This window comes from Daphnia magna, linkage group LG2 (assembly GCF_020631705.1).
Source record: "Daphnia magna isolate NIES linkage group LG2, ASM2063170v1.1, whole genome shotgun sequence".
Classification (NCBI taxonomy): Eukaryota; Metazoa; Arthropoda; class Branchiopoda; order Diplostraca; family Daphniidae; genus Daphnia; species Daphnia magna.
In genome coordinates this window covers 447,506-470,985 of record NC_059183.1, presented here as the reverse complement: position 1 = coordinate 470,985, position 23,480 = coordinate 447,506, and the positions used below count along the sequence as shown (strand labels likewise).

The window sequence follows — 23,480 nt, the reverse complement described above, 5'->3', positions numbered from 1 at the left end:
AATTTTCTATATTTGAATTCATACAGTTCCCGATAGAGATTCTGTCTAGATGAGGTCATTAGTACACCAATAACCCCGATTTTTACGATTTTTCTTTCGATAGATGGCGTTAGTTGTAACAGGGATGTAACACAGGTTTGAGGGTAGTTCAAATATGTTCTATACGTTTGTGGATTTTTGTGCTGCCAGCCACTCCCGAACTAGTGCTTTTGTAAAGCTGACCTAACGATAGAGTGGATGGACATGTTTTTGGGATTTTTAGGTTCTTAGTTACGAAGGAGAAGAAATGAAATCCAGTTTTAGGCTTGCGTTCGGCTTGAAAAAAACTTGTCCCAAGCATAGTAACCATAGTAACCACGGAGACAGCTATGAGAGAAAGAGTTTGTATGTTCTTTCTACTTTCTAAGGATTTTTCAACTCAGGTATGTGATCTTTTCAGTTTTTTTATCTTTATGAAATGTGTTGTATGAGAAACTTTTTAAAAATTTAGATTTTATATGTAACATTGTGTCCCTTGTTATCAGGTATATGAGACACTGAATCAGAGTAATGAACTACTACTTTTTGTCTCTTTCTATCGTGTCATTTCTCACTGCCGAAGTTTCATCTCGCTCCAGTCAAACATCGCACCCAATGGCATGCCTCTTTTACTTGAGTTTCTCATGAATTCAAGTCCACAAGGAATGCCTCGGCAACAGCAAGATCAACGAAACCATCATCAAACTCAACTGCTGTGTTTTGACTCATTGTGTAATTATTTTTTGGTATAATATTCTTTATTTTTAATTGCAGAATCTTCATCTAATTTGTATTGTCAACCATCTACTACTAGTCTCTTACAGATCCAGTATTTGAAGTCTCTACACTTAGCCAACCATCAACAACCATGAATCTAGTGTTCCCTTCTTTGCCAGCAATCATCAATTAACGTCAGCATCATAGCATGGTATTATAAAAAGTTTCTTTTTACTTGGCATTGTAACATAATTTTTTTTTTTTCATTTTGGAATATCATAGACATCATCATTTTCATATACCATCTCAATAATTTGCAGCCTTTACTGCTCTTCTTAGGCTGACAACATGTGTACTGTTGTGCCAGCCTTTTTTATACTTTTCATGCCATCGCCTCATTATGGTACTGTAATTTAACTTATCCAGTATTCTTATTCTGAGTTTTTATTTTGTATTGTAGAACTGTCAAGTTTTTATTTGCATTTACGTTCAAAAAACGCCGTCCAGTAGTTATCATGCCTCCGTAGGGGATTTAAAACGTAAGTTTAATTGGTTTGCATAAAGTACTATGTCGGTGTTCTAATTTGTGAATTCTCATTTTAGATAATGCCCACAGCCGAGTGAAAGAGGGCATCTCGTAATCTTTGCGGATCCAAAACAGCTGACGGCGATGGCATTAGTGCAACGTGAAACTTCTCGTCTGTTTTGGTATTGTTTGTGTGTGTGTGTTATTTGTGTGAGTTAACCCGTTGGCTGCCACCCATTTTGCTCCCATTTTTTTTTTAGCTGTAGGGACTGCGCGCACTGCTCTGCCCTATGGGGTAGGGCAGTGCTCCGCCGCAAGGCGGTTAGGCAATGCACCAGTAGGGACTTCTCCTTGTTCGATGCGGTGATGGTTTCCTGAGGGTGTGCATTCCCTGTAAAGGTTTCCATCGCCGTGTCACCCCGGACTTGTCTTCGGACAAGTCCCACTAGATCGTGGATCCTTCTGACAACGATGCGTAGATTGTAGAAAACAACCTACGGGTTGAATGGCCTGGCAGCCAACGGGTTAACTCAGTGTATGTGTGTTTGTATTGTAATGTACTGTATTTAATTGTATAACTATGTAATTGGAAACAGTGGTGGAATTGTGGGACGGAGGTGGGATAATAAATGAAATTCCATTTATGTATGTTTCTCATTTGTACTGTATTTCGCAATTCTAACTATTTGAAATAAAAATGACATACTTTGAAACACAATGATCATTCACAAAATTTTATCTAAGTTCAAACCTGTTTTTACTAAGTGATCTTTTTATTCATGAACAGCAAAACTTTCTAGTTCATTCTTCGACCATTGAGTGTGGTTTTTTACACCTACTTCAGTTAGCCAACGGCAAAACACTTTCACACAAGAGACGAAACTGCCAAAACTAAAGCTAAAAGAATCTTCAGAAATTACATCTTTGCTAGCCATGTTTTACTCAATCTAACGCACACATTCCTCTCTAGCAAAGTCGTGTATTTTACTCTAAGTAAACACCGCTGAATACCAAGCTCCTGCCAAATTAAATCTGCGACCTCGCTTTTGTTTGTTTTCTTCAGATCGGCATATTTGATTTTCCATTGATACGCCCAACATGCTACCGACATAGAAATGTGGTGGAACGAAAGCAGAAACACAGATGCCGGCGCGACAGTTGAAGACATCAGGTATTCCACCAAGTCCAAATCACCTCCTCTCACTGATGGAGAGCTCTTTCTTCCACTCAGTGTGGTCTTCCATCGCAGTATGTGTTGAGTAGTTGGGAATCGTGGAGCTTCATCAGCAATTTACTATCATCTGCAAACAATTCTTTCGTTAATTAGCAATCATCGCAGATCGTTAATTCATCAACGCAATTCATTCGCTGTTTCTCCGTGAGAATGAAGAGTCTATGCTATCTTATGCATCCTTTTGGTCAAATTTCTCCGCAACATTCGGCATGCCATTTCCTCTAAAACAAGAAAGATTAACGCCAACTTAGCGCATAATGGATCGGAGCTACGCGATTGGGAAATATCTGCATAAAAGAAAGAAAACCCGGATGATAGGTGAAAATCAGAAGTTACTACATTTCCCAAAAAAAGCAGTGTAGACCCGAGGTGTTTTACGCAATTAAGAACTGGCATACGAGAAATTGAAATACTAGCAAGATGGATTTCGCTTGGACAAAAAGAGCTTTAACCAAAGCAAAATAAGAACTGCAAGCTTTTTGTAAACATTGGGATGGTGTCAACACCTTTCACATTCCTGTCTGAGCGGTTCTATAAAAGGGAACTTTACCTTCCTGAACCCAAACGATGCAACTCTGAAACGTATTGCATCACGAACATTTGTCAACTTTCTACATTACGATTCAAATCAAAATATGCAAGGAAACAATTTTAGCGAAACAAACAATTGCAAATAGCGCATTTCGGATACCTAAACCTTCTCGTAAACTGGTTACTCATCGTACTGTACAATTTCACAGTCATCAAGTTGTCCGTCACCTTCCGAGCACCGTTCCACTGCCTTTCGCAACTCCAGTTTGCGTAGCATGTTTAGCTTACTATGTTCAACTTCAGACCATTTTATATTTTGTCTACCAATTTCCATCACCTGAAAATTAAAAGTACCATTTGTTTAATTGTTCCAAATGATAATAAACAAAATTTATGAGCTGCTATGCTAAACAAAGTTTGTCAGCAAAACATATTACGGGATAATTCCATTTTTTCCCATTCATTTTCTATGTTTGTGAAACCAGTTTTTAAATTGCAGAAAAAGAAATTTTAATTAATTTTGAATGTTCACAGCTCCTATGGAGATCAAAGCACAGTTGCAGACACATTGCAAAATGTGTTCATTGATCAAGATATGGAAGTGTCAAGTAGATCTTTGAAAAAAAAAAAAAAAACATTGTAAAACAGAAAGTTGTTTGGTCAAGCAGATAGGACTAAGATTGTGAAAAATTATCTCAAACATCTCTACCAAAATGTGAATAGAGCTAACGAAATACCTGAAGTCCTGAACAACATTCTCAGAGAAATGAGAAATCCAACAGTCATAATGGCGTCGGATATACTTCAGGAACATGGGCTTTCCTGCGATGTTGCCTATTCGAGTACCAAAGACAAAATATTTAGAAAAATGAATTTAAAACATTTATAATATATATATAATATAGATAAAGTGTAGATATTTTTGGACTGGGAATCTTTGAAAACCCCGAAATATTCTTAATTGTATAAGCTGTAAAAAAGAGAGCAATGGTTTAGAGTAAAGACCAACATCTGCATTAGAAAATCACTAGTTTGACGCACCTTGCATTTGTTTGCTAAATTGAGAATCAAAAAAAAAATAAAACAGATTAAAAATGTTTCTCTAAGATCAAATGAAAAGATAGATGTGCAGTACCTTCAGCTGAATATGCTGGATTAATACAATGGGAAATGCTTTGAACTTAGAAGTTCCAGTCTCAGTTTCAGATCACTGCATAAAAATAAAAACTGTAATAAAAGCTCAATTAGCAATAATCCCTCTACCAAGAGAAATGTAACCATCTACATTGATGAATAAGTCACCTCTGCTATTCAGCTGTAAAATTACAAAACATAGGAACAATGAGTAGAATATACTTTGTAGCACAACCACCTACATACAACAACTACCATTTTGAATGTGTCTTTCGTGGTCATGTTCCATACTTGTTTTGTACTTCGGCCACCAAAGTTTAGTTTGTAATCCAATTAACTTCCTGGATTGACTGCTTTATCTTATGTACGAAGAGCTTATATTCAATTAGGTAAAATCTATTTCCCCCCGGCAGTTGTAGGGCATTAACGTCAAAATGTACTATTTCCCCCTGGCAGCCACAGGACACTGTGGACTGTTTATGTTTCGCCCAGCTTTATCCAAAGTGATGACATCTGTTTTAAACTAAAAAGGAAAAAAAAACACCAATTATAGAGGTATTTTATTCTATACCTCTTTTATGTGATGTAGAAATACACCTTGGCTTATCCAGGATAGAACTAAATATCGTTTTCCTTTGACTCGACTTCTGTCAACGTACAGCCAAGAAGATAAGGCCAGCTGTATCGTATGTTGCACGCCTAGTTCCGAACAGAAGAATATGCAGTTTCGGGTGATTGAACCTATTTAGATACAAATCAAAGGTCCTAGATTTACCTTATTACCTAGGCATCGTGCAAGCTCAGTGGGATTACACCGTTTCCCTGTGAGCCGAAGCCGGTGGTCAATAGACAATTTTGACTTTAGCGCCCCCCGGCAGCCGGGGGAAATAGGCGTGACCATTAAATTATCAGAGATAATTTCCCTAAGCTTGATTGCCTGGTTTCATCCACAAATGAATTTTTATTTCCATGAGTTTTGTGTCAAGAAGATTTTTTCAACAGTTTGTGACACAACAAGTTTTTACTATTTACTTAACTGATTTTAGAATATCTTCAGTCATTTTACATAGCACTTTTTTTTCTAAACTTCTTCAGCTCGTGTTTTCTCAGTCTCTGAATCTAAGTCTTGGGCAGGTGGATTTCAAACTGCAGATAACTGGTCAGCATTTCATAGTCTACAACAGTAAAACTGGAGAACTTCAATCTCCTTTGTTCCTTTCATAACAACTAGGCAACTGGCTAGTGGCTACAACTGATGAGCAGCTGGTGAACCATGAATTTCTACTGCAGAGTGCAGACCATGGTATAATAGTTTAGAACTTAACTCAACTATGGTACAATAGTTTAGAACTATTATAACTAAAACTATGGTATAATAACTAAAAACTATTATACCATGGTGCAGACCATGAAGTACACCATCTTGTGCAGACGATCCACCAAACAGTGTAGCCATCTATTGATAATATATATAGTTTTACTTTATTAATTAAGCCCGACTTTTTGAACAAAATATCGGCTTAGAATTTTTACTTGGAATTCAACGAAACTTAACCTGTTACAACCAAAATTTTACGCTAATTCGGAATAAAATATTAGTTTTCCACTCCATCCATCAGCTTTTTTGATAAAACGGAATCAAAGTCCCAAACACTTGGAATCAGAAAAATACAAAAACTAAGTTTAAAATACTACAGCACTTTGGTTTTGTTTATTTAAAAACGGGTGGTTTAACGAAAAAACCAATAACTTAATCGAAATAAACGTTTGATTTGGACTATGCCGTGTGATTTTTGTTGATTTCCATAAGGTGTCGTTTTTCACAGATTTTGACAAAAGTGGGAAGGGTATAGCCTTCCCACTTTTTCATTTTTGGCGAAATTTCAACTTTTGCTTGAAATACATGATTTCGATTCAGAATTGAATGCTAATCACAGAAATAAAGTTTATTTTTCAATTGCCCTTATAGTTTTTTAACTAAACGTAAAAAAACAAACTTGGTGCGCTAACAGCACTTTATTTTGGTTTATTTAAAAATCGGCTGGTTTAACGAGAAAACCAATAACTTTATTTGAATAAGCGATCAATTTTGATTATATTGGTGTAACTTTTTTTTCTCCAGGGCTATCGGAAACTTCACGAACACCGGGAGCCGTTGAGTTTAATCAGAGCATACGGTTGCCGCGATTCAATAGCAACCAAGGTCCAGGGCCGAACCCTATCGGGAACTTGGCGAACGGAGTGAGGGCCCCTAGTAAAATTAATGTCGATTCCGACAAACAAATTTTATAGGACGTAGCAAACAGATGAAGACACTACATTTTTATTCATTTTTTAAAAAACGAAACGAATAGAAGCCAAATAATAAACGACACAGGCCCGAACCGCTTGCATTACAATGGGGTAACAGTGGACCATTAACCCTTCAATAGCCCACCTCCCCCCAAAAAAGCACGAAATTGGTTTTTGTAAGGCATTATCATTTTACCATCCCTTTTCTGATAACTGGATGGCGTCGTTTCCAATCGAAAAATGTTCCCCAAAAGAAAGATAACGTTAGGGAGTCAATATAACTTTTCCGATGTTTTTCCGTTGAGAAAGTCTATTGGTAGCTTCCGTAATCTGGCAACAAAAAATTACGTAAATATAGAATAAAAATACAAGATGATATTAAAGTTCTATGATATTCTACCTGACTGAAAGTCCACACAGAATCAATTTGAGGCCGGATCACATTTTTCTCATACAATTCGAAAAGATGAAGTAAGGCCTCTCGATATCTTTCAGGAAGTCGAGTTTTCACATGGGTCAAGTGAAACCCGGCAACGACACGGCTATTGAGAACCAGATCAACTGGTTTTATCGTGGCTGAATACCACCAGCTGCAAATAATTCGCCAGAAGCTAAGTGTTTCTCCAGCAATCATATCGTTGGCACCTATGTTCAATGATCAATGAGTCAATCCCTTACGAAATTAGGACAGTATTATGAAACTCTCAAACCTATGAGAATCGCTCTTCCTAAATCCTTTACCAAGAGTTGAGTTCGCCGAAAATTATCGCCCGATGTGCAATCAAGCGCAATATCTACTCCTTGAGGACATGCCGCTTTAACAGCCGCATCCCAACAAGGGTCCCTTGAGTCTATGGTGACATCAACGCCATTTGCCCGAATAGCTTCGTGCTTGCTAGGGGACGCCAAACCAACTACGCGAACATTTGGAATGCTTTTGGCCAACTGAGTTGCTGCCCAACCAACTCCACCTATACATGGCACACTGGTTGCACGAATTGCATTTTAAAAAAATAATTCAATTTTACCTGCTGCCGAAGGTATCAAAACGGTTTGATTGCTGCGGAGATTTCCAATGTCAAATAAGCAGAAATATGCCGTTAGGTAATTCACTGGAAAAGCTGCCGCCTCATCAAAGGACATGGATTCTGGCACTACAAAACAACTAGAAGATTCAACACATAAAAATTCTGTTTGAAGACCTGGTTTTCCTGTATGAACTACAACTCTGTCCCCTTCCTAAACAACGCAAATACAGATGTGATTTACATTAAATGTGTTACAGGTCAAAATTCACATTATAAACATTTTAAATAATGAAGCATTACTTGATAAAAAAAATGGGTTTTTAAGTTACCTTCAAATTTTCAACTTTGGATCCAACACCAACTACAACACCAGAACACTCTAATCCCATAACAAATGGTGGCCCAGGCTCATTTCGAACAAGTCCTTGTCTGGTATAAATATCAGCAAAATTTAGGCCACATGATCTCACTTTCACAACCACTTGGCTATCTTCGGGATTACGGTTGAATGGAAGACGCTGCACCTGACTTGGTCAACGTTTAAATGTCAAGACGTTGACCAAAAAATTGCAAATAAAATTAAGGTTCATAAAGTACACCTTACCTGAATTTTTTCAAGCCCACCATAACCACTTAATACCACTGAGAGAGACGAATCTTCCATTGTCAGGTTTGATTATTTTCGAGGACTTAACAGACGGTAGGGATTGCCAAACCCTTATAATGTCATTTGAGTCAATGTTGGCGCAGCTTCTTCGACATCATAACAAAAACCAAGCGACATCTGATGAGAATGATTGTTACTAAACGTACGTGAAAAAGTCAGGCTTATTTTTAAGCCTGACTTTTTCACGAAAAAGAAGGACTAAACCATTTAAAGTTGAAATTCAATTAAAATTATCCTGTTCTGAATGCCGATTCCGAATAAAATATTCATTTTCCCGTCCATTAGGTGGTTGTTGAATAAAACGGAATAAGGCGCACTTTTTTAGCGCAACCTCTTTTAATTAAAATAATTCATAGACTATAATTCCTAAGTAAAAATGAGCTTGATTTTCAATATTCTGGTTCAATTTTGAATATAAATCATGTATAGTATATTATTTTTAGGTAATAAAACAATGTAATTGCAGCCAATCGGACGTATGGTTACTGACGAATCCCTTTTCTGTTTCTTGGGTATTCCCGATTAATCACATGTCCAATACAGGCAACGGATCTAGTTAGGTTGTTATTTTATTTCGTGGTATTGACAAAATTTTTCCAAAGGGCAAAGCAATCTCAAGTAATTCATTAAAGCAATGTGGCAGTTTTCCCACGAAATATTAACCCTTTCGATTTTTGTCGTTCTTTTGGTTGTTTTGTGAAGCCTTATATGAATCACTACTTATCTGCGGTTTCCTTCCGAATTGCACAGTGATTAAATTAAAGATGATGGAATAATGGCATATGCGGATAAAATTTGGGACACATTCCACTTCTTCCCTTCTACCTCAAGTTATACGTAAAACCTGCCATTGGAAGTTACAGTAAACGCCACGTTCTATCAATTCTGCTAACTTGTTACACAGCGGTAACATAATTGAATTTTTTAAATCTAGCAACACATCACATAGCTCTTCTTTGCATGATTAAGTTGCATGTTGAAGCATATGCAACCAGCGTAGATATAAAAATGTTAGGTAGATCTTGGGTATCATTATACGTTAGGGAGACTGCGCAAAGTGAACATCGGCGATATGATGAATTGAAAGGAGAGTACGCATTCACATAAAAACCCAGGGCAACAATACGCATTGTCGAAGTCAACGAGAAAATAGTATACACATCAAATCAACCGCATCAATCCAACAGAATGTTATCCTTTCACTCTCATTTAGTGGCTATTTCATTCTTGTTGTTCAATGTTTATTGGGCGACAGAATCACTAGCTCAAAGGACCGGATTGAATGGAAATACTTTATCATTTGCCCTGTTCCACGTAAGACAATCAAATTTAAATTGTACTTGATTTAATGAATCTATCGTGATTATTTCTTTCTTTGTCTGCAACACATTGTAATGCGTTGTTCTTTTTTCGACCAATTGAAAATAGATACCTCCCGGTTACGTAGTGACCATTACACCTGATGGCAACTTCACGTTTAGCGGTAGTTATGCAATGGAAATGAACTGGCTAGCCAAAAGGCTAAATTTTACGTACGTTTCACTTTATAAGCCTATCTAGCTGCCTTGCCGACAAATGAATCTTTCTTTTATACACGGTTATAGCTACTAAAAGAAAACAAACAAACAAATCCTTCGTTTGCTTCTTTCAGAAAATTATTTTGTGTTTTTATGGCAATAGGCCCTCTTATCGATTACTTAACCACACAATCAGCGCGAAATACGGAAATCCAACCAATCATGCATTCCATCTCATAGAAAACAATGTAAGCAAAATAAAACTATGAATAGGCGTTCCACGAAAAATCGAAAATTGCTTCAATACATTTTATATGGCATCGCACTATTTGGTTGACCATGACTTTTGCAGCAAGAAATAGGCAATACCTTTATTAACGTTTATGACATTTTTGTAAATTTATAAACGCAGGAAGTGGATGGATTTGCAGTAGTTTTTATCGCCACTCCGGAGAGGAAGAAAAAAATGGACTTTACTTCTTTTTTCGGTTGGTCGGAATCATACACTATGGTAGTTCCACGTCCTGAAGAAGAGTCTCGGCTCTTCGCTTTCATTTGGCCATTTCAACCGTCGGTAAAATCTATTTTCTAACCTTTTGATTTATCACACGAACAGTATACGAAAGATCTATTTCTTCACTGTAGCCTATAGTCTAATTGAATTGTTAATCATCAAGGTGTGGCTGCTCATCGGCATTACTGTAGTAGTCATGGTGGTCGTGATGAGTCTGTTCTCCGGATCATACGTTTGGCTATTTGTAAACGATTTCCGGAATCCGGTCGCTCAGAATACAAGGGAGGAGAGGATGGCAGTTTTTTGGCAATGGCCTAGTATTTACTCGGTGTATATCATTAACATTATGACTAATCAAGGTATATAGACCATAAATTGTTGAACAGAAAAATCTAAAGTCACACCCTGTTGTTTCAACGATCTGTCACATTAGGAGGTAATATTGCGGTTAGCCGCTTCTCCTTCCAAATCCTTGTTGGGACGTGGCTGTTGGTTGCGATGGTCCTAGTCAACAGTTATTCTGGCACGGTTGTTTCCTACTTGACAGTACCCAAAATGAAACCATCAATTCACACGTTCGAAGATCTGGCGGCCAATCCAGACGTTGGCATCATCCTGAAAGTGGACACAGACATTGGCCAAAAGATACTAGTAAGCGGAACCTTGCCTTCTTCCGTATTTCGATTGTGCCATTTTGCACGAGTCTTCATGTTGCGACAAGTCATCACGGAAACAGTGGTTGTCACAATTAGCGAATAGTAAAGACACGAAAAATGCTTCCCCACGTTACAGCTATCGGAATTGTTGGGTTTTATAGGAGGCTGAATCAGGCGCCCTTAAGATTTTGGGAGACCAAGCTCGAAGCGAACCGGATCGTTTGTTTACTGACCCTGTGAAAATCAACGCTCGCCTGGTAACGGGACTCTACGCATACCCATATGTATAAATGTATTCGTTATTAAGCTTGTGGTAAAGTGTTTAATTCTATCGAATTTCTCAGTTACAAATCTTCGCTAAATTCTTCGTTAGTGATCAATTCAAAAAAGACGGAAAATGCCGTTTTCAAATGAGTAAACCTCTATCTCTGACCGGATTCTGGTCTATGGCTTTCCAAAAAGGCAGCAAGTTGACGTCAATTTTTAACGATGTGTATGCTTTTCTATAAATATACTGTCTATATACTTGTTAAAATAACACTTATCCTTTTCCTCTTTTGGTAGTCTCATAGAAGTTTGGGAAACTGGACTTCCTTCCCACTGGTCGAACGAAGTCATTCCACGAGCACCACAATGTTTCGCGAAAGAAAAGCCACGGGCAAATTTAGCCGGCCAAAATCCCATTCGATTAACTGACCTGATGGGTGCTTTCTTGATTTTGGCAGTTGGCGTTGGCCTGGCGACAATCGTCTTTCTTCTGGAGAAAATAATTTTCTTCAAAAATCGACGGATGGCTATGAATATTAAAGAGAAGGCTCCCAATTAAACACGTCAAAATAGACCCATACACAACATGCACACATTGAATTGTGTTGCCGTAGTCGATCAACTATATAAATGTAGAAGGCCTGGTACCAGAAAACGCTAGTTGTTGTTTCACGGATAAATTTCATGCAGAATGTCTTATTCGAACATTTCGCTTTATTTTGTAACCATCAATGGAGATTTGCTTACTGTGGACTTAAATAAATGCACAGCCCATGCACTGTTTGATGGGTTTCACAACATATTTGATTGGACTGTCAATGATGCTCTAAGATAACTGTTAATATCTAAAGCTCGATGCTGTTGAGAATACACTGATCAACATTGTCCTCATTCATAATAGCTGAGTTCCTGTCCCAGAAAACAAGCAGTGACATTTGGCTGACCTCAGTACATCAATTGTCTGGTATAATATATGCGTTATAGATAAAGCGCGCCATTATTGGCTGGTCCATTGGGTCCTTTTTTGCAAAGTAATTCACTTTATTAGCCTATCCTGTTGGCTAAACGAAAATTGTGTATTACTGACTGTTAAACTTGACGAAAGTAAATAAATTATGTGGTCAAATTAGTTGTGTGAAACACAAAGAGCTCTTGGCTTTTAGAGACTATATGCCAGCAACTGTCGTAACAGACTCGCGTGTTTGATTCGCCTCTCAATTATTCGGTGATCAATTATAGTGAGACGAGAGGTGGTAAATCGAAGAACTTTTGCCAGGCAGCGGCAAGCTATACAGAGAACGTACACGCGTATAAAACTGTCACATATCACAACATACTGTATATACAGAGAAAACAATTGTCAACCACACAAGTAGCACAGCTAATAACAAAGTTTAACTTCCTATATAAACCCAGTGAGAAATTGCCAAACATTTACTAATAGCCGCTTAGTCGTCGTCAGAGTGAAACGTAGTCAAACGTGGATGGTAAACGTTAAGGCTCGATAAGAAAGCCATACCGTTTTGTTTGAACGGCCCATATAAGCATATCAGAAAATCAGAACGATTGTGTTTCTATATAGGAAACTGATTTCAGCGTTATGTGGAGCCGGTTGTTTATTTTATTAATAACTTGGAACTCATATTTTCGGGTGGCAGAGTCTAAACGCAACGCAGAATTAAACGGTGCTCATTTAACATTTGCCGTTTATCATGTGAGTTTGACCAACACTGAGTTCCTAATAACGCTTCCATTGCGTTTAAAGAATAAAAGTCAAACGTTTAATATGTTTGCATTTGTGAACAATTAAAGAATCCGCCCTACGACGTCCTGACTTTAAAACCCGATGGGAACTACAGCCACAAAGGCTCCGGACCAACATGGCAAAACTGGCTTGCTAAAAAACTTAACTTTACGTAAGTTTCTTTTTATTCATATCTTAGATTGTACACCAGTGCAAATGAATCCACAAAGCCTGTAATATTATGGGATTGTTAACCCGTCAGATTCTCGTACCGCTACGTGATTCTTAATCAAACGACTATCGAAAAATACGGGGCGTCAGCTATCGAGTTCGGCCTTCGTCTAACAGCCGACAAGGTAAGAATGCCAAAGTTATTTGGAATTTCTTGATCAATTGCTAAGTGCCGTTGAATATTGATAAAACTCTCCGGTGTTTTGCTATATGCTGAATTAGAATGACAAAGAATTTAAAGGGTTTTTCTCTTTTGCTGATACCCTCATCTTGTGTTGGGACAGGAAGTTGATGCGTTCGTCAACGGACTGACTTCCACTCCGGAAAGGAAGAAAAAGTGGATTTTTCGTACTTCATTTGGACGGAGCCGTACGCGATGGTGGTACCTCGACCAGGAGAAGAGCCTCGGCTCTTTGCATTTGTGCGGCCATTTCAACCACTAGTGAGTCGATTAAAGTGTATATTTCAACACACAGGTCATAAAAGGTGATTTATCATTATTAGTTAATTAAATTCGTTGTTTTCTTTTATTTTCCAAAGGTGTGGCTACTGATTTTGATAACTATGCTCGCCGTCGTGTGTTTCATGAGTTTCTTCTCGAAATTCTCCTTGAAAATGGATGTTGCCGAACATCGACAAGAGTCGGGACAAACACAAATCAGGACATTATCCCAATATGCCAGTTCTTACTTTGTGTATGTTTTGAACATCATAACCAATCAAGGTGCGATCCCCACAATTCAACTGGAACCCAAAGTCTAAGCAGGTCTATCATTATCGGGGAATGTTTCCAACAGGAGGAAACGTCAATGGGATACGTCTCTCGTTCCGCATTCTTGTGGGTGTTTGGCTGCTCATCGCCACTGTATTGGTCAACAGTTATTCGGGCACCATAGTTTCGTACCTGACTGTACCAAAAATAAAACCTTCCATCAACACGTTCGAAGATTTAGCCCTCAGCAAAGACGTTGAACTCATTATCAAGAAGGACGTTGTCATTGGCCAACAGATATTGGTAATTAAGCTCTGCATAATATAGACGCACCTGTTATCAGCAATCAAACGAGTAATGTAATAATCATTTGATCGAAAAACTGTCGGTGGCTACAAATGTCCAACTTTTGCAGTCAGCCAAATCAGGCACTTTCAAGATTCTCGGTGACAGAACTCGAAATAATCCCGAACGTTTGCTGACAGATCAAACGGAAATTGACAACTTGTTAGCAAAAGGAGGTCATGCTTTTCCATGGGTAAGCTGCCCCATATTGTAGCCGGCAAACGAAACATGTAATGTCTTTCTTTCTATTTCAGATTGTATCGTTTTGCAAGTTTTTCATTGCCGGCCAATTAAAAAAGGATGGGACCTGCCGTTTTGAAATGACGGATCCAGTGCCTTTTCAAACGGCCTTTTTCTCCATCGTTCTCCAAAAGAACAGCAAGTTTACTCGAGCATTTAACGATGCGTACGTATAGTTTTATTTAGGTTTTTGACAGTCAATTATATTTCACATAAAGATGATTTTTTTATCGTGTTTAGCTTGATGTTGATGTGGGAAAGCGGGCAAATTACCTTTTGGGTGACAAACGACATTCCGCGAGCGCCAAAATGCTTCGCTAAAATAAACCCGCGCACGACTTTAACCCGCCAAGTTCCCATTCAACTGAAGGATCTGATGAGTGCGTTTTTCATTTTTGCTATTGGTCAGGGCCTGGCAATTTTAGCTTTCGTCGTGGAAAACGTGATTCACTTCAGACGTGGCCACACGGTGGTTATTCGTTAAATGCGAAATCCCACCAACATCAGGTGCATTTTGAGATGAATCGATGGAGGCAAAACGCAAGGGTTTGCCATTGGCGTGGCATTATTTTTCTTGAAATTAAGAAGCTATTCTTATATGGGATTCTTCAAACAAACTGATTAGTACTAAAAGATTACACTTGAATTTGTCATTGTTTACACAAGAAGCGATAAATACACGCAGTCACTATAGCAACGCATCAATCGCAAACTCCAACAATGTTTACGTTAAATTCGTGATTCTTTTGGCTATTCCGTTTTGCCGGATACACATCGCGTTACCACGGTTACTTCTTTAGCCACGCAAGTAAGCAATGGTGGTGCATACATCTGAAGCAAAAATATTGAATTGGTTTTTTTTACTTACACAGATGATGTGTTTCTCAGGTCAGATAGCAGTCCGAATAATTTATATGGAAAAATGTGAATGGTTTCCCACCACTGGCCAAAGCTTACTCAAATATAGATTGCATGCTTCGTAATATCCCTTTTTTTCCAAAATTCTTGAGAAGGGAATTGAGAATCTATTGCAAAGAGAATGAAAACTTTAAACTGTATGAAAACACAACTTGCCTTGTATGCGGTGGAAACCCGGAAAGGAACGTCCCATCCACATGTTAAATAAAAATTTAGCAAACTGTCTTTTATGGCCATGGCGTGAATTCCATTTCGCCAATTATTAACCTCTTAGAGAAGATAACCTCCACGCTGGAAATATCTTTTAAAATTAAAATTATAGAATACCATTACACTAATTTCAATGAATTACCTAAAGCCTTTTGTCTATACGACTCACAATAAAATAATAAGAAGAACTAATTGTTTTTTTTTTTATTGAATTGTATTTGCATGCCTGCAAAAATCAGAACAAAATCTGCACTGGATCAAAGGGAAACCAACATTTCTGCTGAGTTAGACAAAACAATCGGTGGCAAAAATTACTCGTCGTTTCCTTTAACTTTTCGTGGGAAATTTTGGTTTTCAAAGCGACGCTTCTTTTTACGAGTCTTGGTGGTTTGGGCATCAAACAAATCTGCTACTTCAGTTTGATTATGATCCGCCTGTTTCTTCTGATGGTGTTCGTCGGATGGTTCTACATCCATTTCTGATTGTTTTTCACCTTCCTCCGCAACACTTTGGAATGATCCAGGACGGGCAGATTCCTCTTCTTCCGCAATTTCAACTGACCGGTTGTTCAATAGATAACTGTCAGAATATGGCCTCCTGTTGATGTCCCTTTATCATCGCTCGAGATCCAGCGGCTCCATCACCATCCTCTTCCGGTATTTCCTCGTTATCCGACAAACCCTTTGAATTGCTCTCTACCTCCACTGATTCCTTTGTCCCCGTAGGCAAAATCGGACCGACAATCGAGTGCCAAATGCGACTTGGTAAACTCTCAACAGCCGCCTCTTCCGGATGAGATTCTGCCATCTCTGGCATTTTAAGCTTCTCGATCCCAACGGATGACTCTGCTGGAGAATCTACTGCCGAATTCTCAACAACCTCAGGCTTTTCAGTCTTTGTCTCTTGCTCCGTTTCTTTTGCATTGACTGCAGTCATTTTCTCTTCATCTGGGTTTGCTGGGGAAAAAATCGGGTCAACTACCGAGTGCCACACACGGCTGACAAGTCCAGGATTGGCTGGTGGCTCAACTGCATCTTCCGTCGGTAAGACTTTGTCAGTTTCTGCTTCCGACGTAGAATGTTTTGTGCTGTGTGGAGCCTCGCTGCCTGTTTCTTTGTCTTCCGGATCCTGAGCAGTTGCTTCGTCGTTAACCCGTTTTTCATCGTCCACTTCCTTTGGAGGGAAAATTGGATCCACCACGGCGTGCCACATGCGATTTGCCATTTGGGAAACAGCGTTTTGTTGTCCTTTCTTGTCTTTCTTACTGGGCAAGACTGGTCGAAAAGGCTTGTCATAATGGCTGCGAGGAACGGGCCTGGCTTTGAACGGAACCAGCTTCGCATTTTCCACGTCAGTTGGTTTCGTTCCGTTCATTGTGGTCTTGGTTACGATTGGCTTTTCCTCTTTTACTTTTGGCGACGCATTCCAATCTGGTCGACTTTTCTCTTGTTTCTTCAGTAATGGCCGGGTGATTTTGTCTTTGGGAATCACCGGAGTAATTGAAGTGGAGCCAAAACCGCGATATCTAAATCTATTCTTCGCCAATTCTGGGGTTGTGAAATACTGGGCGGAATGAGCTGCCGGGCCGTTCTGGTTTGGGATAGAGCTGAGGTTGGCGAAAGCTGGTGGAACTGATCTGGCCGTTCTCCAACAGTAGACGACTGGTTTCACGTAAGGGAATTGCTTCTTTGTTCCTGGAAATTTCTTAATTGAAGCATTCATTTTCGCTTTGAATTTAAATTTAGAGTCCAAAATGTATTTTTCATATGTCAGCTGACTTCCCTATCAAAGATTCCATCAATAAGGTTAGACTGGCGCGTCCATACCTTTTACGTATTTTTCCTTCTGAATCCCCATTTGTCACAAGAATCGGTATAAATAAACGAAAAAATGAAATTTACTATTTTACTAATCATGTTCATTCACATTTAAACTAATAAATCATTGGAAAATATTTTTAGCCACAAAAACAATTATTGAGATGTACCGTGCGACACGTAGTCTACGTAACGTTTCTATTCGTTCGGCCATGCGAATGTGTCGCAATATGCAGCTCTCGTACACAGGCCGATAATATCGCGGTCCTGTGCTACTAACATTTTGAGTGACCTGGAATGCGAAAAGATTGCTCCAAAATTGGCGTAAAATGAAATAACGGTTATTTTATTGTTCAGATTTCTAAAACAATATAGGATGACAACAACTTTAACAACAAACATAACATTTTCAAATGATTCAGATCATTAAATGGCATCCTGGTTCCCAAGCTGGAGCTCAATAACAGCCATTGGCTCTGTCAAGATCCACTTTTCTAGAGCGGAATGGAAGTGGAATCTCTGATGCAAACGCCGATCGGTGGCAACCAACTTCCGTCTTCACTCTCTTGAGCCTGAACTTCACAATGTTCTTCTTCCGGTTCGCACATGACGTCCTATTCGTTTCAATAGTAAAGGATGAATATGAAATTTCAATTTCAAACGATAAATCTATTACCTCGCAAACGTTGATTGATGGCGGATTAGCTGATACGCAAGTGTAAGACGGACAACATTCGCCAGCAACCGTCACCGGTTTGCAAATGGCTGACCCGATCATGGGTGGTGGTGCACATGATTCTCTGCTGCACTTGACATCAGGTGAATCTAAAGTAGCTAAAAATTCCATCGTATAGAACACAGAATTCTTAATCGTCCACATTAAACGTATATAGACTCACCAACGGCAGAATCTGCCAACATGGCGTTTTTCAAACAGACGCCAATGGGTGGCATCCAACTTCCATCTAAACTTTCTTGGCTCTGAACTTCACAATGTTCGTCATCCTGGCACTTGACATCCTGTTCCAGAAATATAAAATCAGCCCGGTACGTTACGAAGCAATTTTTAAGAAAAATGGATCCATCATACGTCGCAAACGTTGATGGACGGTGGATTGGCCGACACGCAGCTATAATTTGGACAGCATTGGCCGGGAACAAACTGTGGCCAGCACACGACTGACGGGTTCGTAGGTGGAACTGGACATGATTGCGTAACGCACGTCAGTTCCGGTGGAGTAGAGCAAATGCATTCGTCGCAAGGAGTTTCCGAATCCGACAAACGTTCACCAATTTTCACGGTAAGATTGCCCAATTTGCAAACAGGCTCCGACGAAATCTCAACGACATCTGACGCATCAGAAATAAGGCGATTCATTACATTAAAAAAAAAAAAGAATGCTGATTGAATTACTTGTGGCAACGGGTTCGACTTCTTCCTCGTTGATGTCAATCCTAGCACGAGCTCGGGCACGGGCACGAGCTCTAGCTTTGCCTGGAAATGAAAAGATGAGATGCAATTGAAACGTTTAACGATGTTCAGCTTATACCTTCGAAAACAGGTGGGGCACAAGCTGCTAGACATTCCTGTTGACTGTCGAAATTGTTGGCGTTGCCAAGACAACCGCCGAACGTAAACGGTTTGCATTCCTTGTCGGCGCTGTCGTAGAAGAACTTTTGCGCAAAACCTCTGCACATGCCGACGTCAGCAGGCAATTTGCAGCGGGCAAATTTATCTGCCAAGTATTGCATTATCGCAGATTGGATTAATTAAAAAAAATAACAATATTTACCTTCAGGAACGGGTTCGCTATTTTTAGTTACGGCAGCTGCAACTTCGCCACAGATTTCACGACATTTTTCCAACGTTTCGAAACGATTGTCGTTGCCCTATAAATTTAAACAGCGTTAATCTACAATAAAACTGTAAATAAAAGGCTTGATTGAATTCACCTCGCAACCACCGTAGTTAAACGCAACGCATTTCTCCTTTGTCACATCGAAAAAGTAATTGGTTTCCAGTCCACGACACGGTCCCGTTTTCTTCGGCTGGAGACAAACATCGGGCCTTGTTGATGCAACAGCTCTGCTTCGTGATAAAGCGATGGGCAGCGTGGAAACACCTTTTATGCCACCAAGATTGATGGGCAAAGTGGTCACACCTTGATGCCCAGTTTGGGATTCGATTCGAATGATTCTCGTTCCAGACGCCGATGCGCTGCAAGTCTCCAAACAAGTTTCACGCGTTTCGAAACGATTACCATTTCCCTGTAAAAGGAATGAACGTCAATATACTTCCTTTATACAGAATGAAAGACTTTACTCTGCATCCTCCGTAAATGAATGGAAGGCAATCGCCTTTTTCTGTGTCGTAATAAAAGGACGGTCTAGACATTTTACACGGTCCGATCATTTTGGGCAGAAGACAGTCTTCGGCTTTCCCTTTCGATTCAGCATCTCTCGCTCTGCCGAGATCCATCGGTAACGTACTCACGCCCTGCTTACCAGCAGCCTCGGCTTGAATTTGGATAATCCTCGTCTTGTTTTGGCTCAGTTCTGCTGCGCTGACTGAAATTATAATGAGAATGGATTCCCTTTAAGTCCATTTAACCTTTGAAGGAGTTCTTACGGCATTTGTAGCTGATTGGGCAACACGCTCCGGACGCGTACACTGGAACACAGCCGATGCGGTTATCGACGATGCAGTGGGCATCCCGACATCCCGGACCATCCAAACCTTTTTTTTGGGGGGGGGAGGTTATTACAGAATAAACGAAAATTTCAATGAATCCTAGTTGTTGCCTCACCAGTGAATCCGTCGACACAGGTGCACCATTTGCACGGATGCCCGGAAGGAATAGATTGGCCCTTGAGGTATTCTTTGCCATTGAAGAGGCAAGTGTCATCCTGCTGAACTTGTCCATCTGGCCGCTTCTCAGCTGCAAGGAGGAAATGTTAATTGAAAATCAAACGCCATACCTTATGATATTTGACTTACGGCATTTATAAGATGGGCAACAAGCACCTGGTGGCGTAACGAGGACGCAACCTTCTTCTTGGGGTGGGAAAGGTACGTCACAAAAAATCCTGTTGCATTTGATTGTGGCACCTCCTTGACTGCGAAATGATTTGATTATTTTAATAGTTAATTTGGTTCATACGACGTGAAAGTGTATATAGAAAAGAAAGGAAGCTTACTGCTTATCACTGGCCACACAGGTGCAACCTGTTTTGCATGCGTCATCGTCGTGGATTTGAGAAATCTCTTGACCTATGAGGTAGGAGACATCGCGGTAACGGCAAACTCCTTGGACTGATTTCTCCTCGGCTGTTGGCCAATATTTGTTTGTTTTTCAAATTTAATAGGGGAGAATAACTTTAAAAAAAAAAAGATGCGAGTCACTTACGACAGATAAATCTTGTTGGACAACACGCTTTCCCTCTGTATTCTGGCCGGCAGCCTCTTTCGATGAATCGTTTGTTTGAGACTGGACAGCCCACTTCTGCGCACTCAGGTGCTAATAAAAACAAAACAATCACCACATCAAATTATATAGGGCCCCTCACAGCAATTAGTATAAACACAGCATGTTGCGTCTTACTTGTACTGGCTTCGTCACCGCCGCAAGTCTTGTAACACTCATCAGCCGTTCGGAAGTTATTCTGATTTCCCTGGCAGCCTCCGAAATAAAATAATTCGCACCTGTTCTTTTCCTTGACGAAAGCGTATCGCTTCCAAGAGGCAAAACATGGGCCCTGGACGACAGGTAAAGTGCAAACATCTTGCCGAGGTTGGAGGATTTCTTAATTCAATAAACCTTCGTAAGTATTCGTCTTTGCCAAGGGTTAGAAAACGTCTTACTAGGTTTTGGACCGCAAGCTGCGTTGCAATCGTTCTCTGAGGTGAACAGGTTGGCTGTCTTACCGCAACCACCGTACAAGTAACTTTGGCATTTTCCTACAGTCGAATTAAAAGTCCACGATGGAATGGCGGCGAAGCAAGCGAATGGGCTCGGATGAACCGGAGGCAAACTGCATTTGCTATCTTGTTTCATCAGTTCTCTTGTGTCTATTGGTAACGTCATCACTAACAGGAGAAAACACGTCCTTATTAAATTTCTTAGAATTTCCACGTAAAAGCGACTAGAAAAGGACGTCCATGCAACAGCCAATCAATCAAGCTATATACCTATAGAATGCCGTGTATTTATAAACGAGCGACGAGTTTCATGCCAGCGATCAGAATTTCGAAAAAGAGTTGAAGATTTGGGAATAGGAAGGGACGAGTGTACGGACATGCAACATTCCAACTAATGTGTACGACATTCGAGATATATTATTTCGATGTGCTTGTGCTCAACAGCAATCATTTCTGGACGGATCACTCCGGTATTGAGGAAGGTACACTAACATCGGGGAACTCACCGCTTCAGGCGTCAATGATTTCGATCTTTGCCAACTCTAAAAAATGACAAGAACAGAACCAAGCGAAACAAAAAAAGAGCATGCTCATCAATTCCAGTACACACAGCCGTAGACGATAAACAAATAAGCTTTTCGTGGACTCATTTTGAAATGTAAGCCAACATGCACACGAACCAGTAAATAGTGAAATGATGAGATTTGTTCTTACCAGCGGGATCAGGGCCGCATGCCGTGTTGCATTCGTCCTGAGAATTGAACAGGTTGGCCGTTTTGCCGCAACCTCCGTACACGTAAGTTTGGCACTCGTTGGCGGTCGAGTTAAATGTCCACGACCTGTGAAATTCACCGAAAAATGAAAACGTCAGTCAGATATACAAAATGAAGCGGAATGATCTTACGGAATGAAAGCCAGGCAGCTGAAGGGACTTGGGTTGACGGGAGGTAAACTGCATTTCTCTTGCCGTGTCAGCTCGGGAGTTTGAGTAGCAACTGTTGCAATAACGTAGATAAAAATTTAATTATAGGTAATCAAGTTGGCCACACATTTTGTGTTGTAACTGATGAATTGATAATTACCTGCATCGGAAGCAGGTGCATCGACGAGTGGATCAACTTGTGGCGATGGTGGTGTGACAGGTCCTTGCAAACCGTTGCATTTCAGGTCGCATTCATCTTCCGAGCTGAAATTGTTGTCGTTGCCACCGCAACCAGTGTAAGTGAACGACGTGCACTCTCCAGTTTGAGTGTCGAAAAAGAAACTCGGTATAAATGCGCGGCAATTGCCGGTGGCTTTCTTTTGCGTACAAGGAGAAGTCGAATCGCTTTCGCTGATTTTCTTCTCCAATCCTTTAAAAGAATCAACAACCAACTGATGACAGCCCGCATTTATTATGAGCTATAATTTATTTACCCTCTTTGTTGCATTTGGCTAGACAAGCGAATTCGTTTTTGAAGAGATTCTCAGTGCCGAAACATCCGCCGTAAATGAATTTCTCGCAAGCTCCGACCTTGGCGTTGTAAGTCCAACGGGGAATGACGCCGCTGCATGCGATCGGGCTCGGATTGACGGGCGGTAGCGCGCAGACATCAACATCGGCCTTGGCTTCTTCTGGAACGCTTTTAACATCGGGACCTGTTGGCACATGCAGAGAAGTTACAATTTATTCATCTGTACAGACACCAACGGCGTTTTTGATCAAGCGATGGGATAGCTCGTTTTTTTTATTTGGCTCCAGAAAGATGCACGTAATTCGATACGTCTCATAGACCGATACAACCATTCAACGTCTCTGTTTGCCCCTTGGGTTATACTCTGATGATACCCGGACAGAGTTTCCGGTTCCATCAGGGCTAGTGTAATTCAAACCCTGTTACCCTTTCCTCACAAAATACAAAAAACTTGATAGAAATGGGACTGAGCAAAGTCGAAGCAGATTGAGTTCGTCAATAATCAGCGACCAAGAAATACGTTCAAAATGGACATTTAACTTAAAATGATTACAAGTGAAAGGCAGTGGTTCACTTACGAGGGATAGCGAAGACGGTGGATGTGACGCACAGCAGGAAAACTATTTTCCCCAACATTCTCTGCTGAATTTTGGATGCTGAAATCAACTTGCAACTGCTGTTATACTAAACGCCTTTTTTTTTTTAAATTAGGTTCGTAGGGAGTTGCAGGCGTATTCTTCTGTCGGCTAGTTGTGTTTGACTGAATAGCAAAACCGAGTCCCACCCGCT

General features: G+C 40.1%; 5 protein-coding genes and 1 long non-coding RNA gene across 38 annotated transcripts; 3 read left to right on the top strand and 3 right to left on the bottom strand.

The window, feature by feature from the left end:
* Positions 1-131: 131 nt before the first annotated feature.
* On the top strand, positions 132-1,905 carry LOC116915549. Of its 2 annotated transcripts, none has more exons than XR_004390071.2 (6): positions 132-422; positions 525-764; positions 833-946; positions 1,018-1,138; positions 1,196-1,274; positions 1,339-1,905. It is a non-coding gene; the product is annotated as an uncharacterized LOC116915549 (long non-coding RNA). The 2 variants fall into 2 exon arrangements; XR_004390072.2 differs by having other exon boundaries at positions 133-422; positions 525-750.
* Positions 1,906-2,226: 321 nt separating this feature from the next.
* LOC116915550 lies at positions 2,227-5,527 on the bottom strand. Of its 31 annotated transcripts, none has more exons than XR_006642839.1 (9): positions 4,936-5,518; positions 4,758-4,859; positions 4,416-4,683; positions 4,162-4,341; positions 4,068-4,081; positions 3,764-3,996; positions 3,464-3,640; positions 3,255-3,363; positions 2,227-2,782 (listed from the first exon to the last, which is right to left on the bottom strand). XR_006642839.1 is itself a non-coding variant. In XM_045168674.1 (4 exons), exons 1-4 carry the CDS (start codon positions 5,219-5,221, stop codon positions 3,831-3,833), a joined length of 336 nt encoding a protein of 111 aa, XP_045024609.1. In that variant the 5' UTR covers positions 5,222-5,527; the 3' UTR covers positions 3,647-3,830. The 31 variants fall into 31 exon arrangements, 1 of the variants encoding a protein (XP_045024609.1); XR_006642842.1 differs by having other exon boundaries at positions 2,227-2,562; XR_006642840.1 differs by lacking the exon at positions 3,464-3,640 and having other exon boundaries at positions 4,936-5,517.
* A 940-nt stretch (positions 5,528-6,467) lies between these two features.
* Positions 6,468-8,246, bottom strand: LOC116915427 (synaptic vesicle membrane protein VAT-1 homolog). Of its 2 annotated transcripts, none has more exons than XM_032920561.2 (6): positions 8,085-8,246; positions 7,810-8,004; positions 7,481-7,691; positions 7,163-7,423; positions 6,853-7,097; positions 6,468-6,782 (listed from the first exon to the last, which is right to left on the bottom strand). In XM_032920561.2, exons 1-6 carry the CDS (start codon positions 8,142-8,144, stop codon positions 6,717-6,719), a joined length of 1,038 nt encoding a protein of 345 aa, XP_032776452.1. In that variant the 5' UTR covers positions 8,145-8,246; the 3' UTR covers positions 6,468-6,716. The 2 variants fall into 2 exon arrangements, with proteins under 2 accessions (XP_032776452.1, XP_032776453.1); XM_032920562.2 differs by having other exon boundaries at positions 7,810-8,008; positions 8,085-8,239.
* Positions 8,247-9,296: 1,050 nt separating this feature from the next.
* On the top strand, positions 9,297-11,977 carry LOC116915400 (glutamate receptor ionotropic, delta-1). The gene is made up of 9 exons (XM_045170031.1): positions 9,297-9,461; positions 9,576-9,679; positions 9,828-9,912; positions 10,077-10,238; positions 10,342-10,537; positions 10,612-10,829; positions 10,996-11,118; positions 11,179-11,327; positions 11,399-11,977. The coding sequence occupies exons 1-9, from the start codon at positions 9,336-9,338 to the stop codon at positions 11,658-11,660; spliced, it is 1,425 nt and encodes a 474-aa protein (XP_045025966.1). The 5' UTR covers positions 9,297-9,335; the 3' UTR covers positions 11,661-11,977.
* A 602-nt stretch (positions 11,978-12,579) lies between these two features.
* Positions 12,580-15,070, top strand: LOC116915405 (ionotropic receptor 93a). Its single transcript, XM_032920522.2, is given in 10 exon segments — positions 12,580-12,815; positions 12,914-13,017; positions 13,108-13,201; positions 13,361-13,409; positions 13,412-13,518; positions 13,617-13,800; positions 13,874-14,091; positions 14,204-14,326; positions 14,388-14,539; positions 14,614-15,070. Coding segments are annotated over 10 exon segments (1,389 nt in total). The 5' UTR covers positions 12,580-12,701; the 3' UTR covers positions 14,858-15,070.
* Positions 15,071-17,643: 2,573 nt separating this feature from the next.
* LOC116915354 (papilin) lies at positions 17,644-23,464 on the bottom strand. The gene is made up of 21 exons (XM_032920452.2): positions 23,270-23,464; positions 22,654-22,875; positions 22,320-22,589; positions 22,142-22,232; positions 21,952-22,076; positions 21,181-21,405; positions 20,921-21,121; positions 20,726-20,836; positions 20,517-20,646; positions 20,317-20,435; positions 20,126-20,257; positions 19,948-20,055; positions 19,642-19,886; positions 19,272-19,586; positions 19,112-19,208; positions 18,869-19,054; positions 18,733-18,813; positions 18,409-18,668; positions 18,218-18,338; positions 17,995-18,152; positions 17,644-17,932 (listed from the first exon to the last, which is right to left on the bottom strand). Exons 1-21 carry the CDS (start codon positions 23,325-23,327, stop codon positions 17,813-17,815), a joined length of 3,375 nt encoding a protein of 1,124 aa, XP_032776343.2. The 5' UTR covers positions 23,328-23,464; the 3' UTR covers positions 17,644-17,812.
* Between the last annotated feature and the right edge of the window lie 16 nt (positions 23,465-23,480).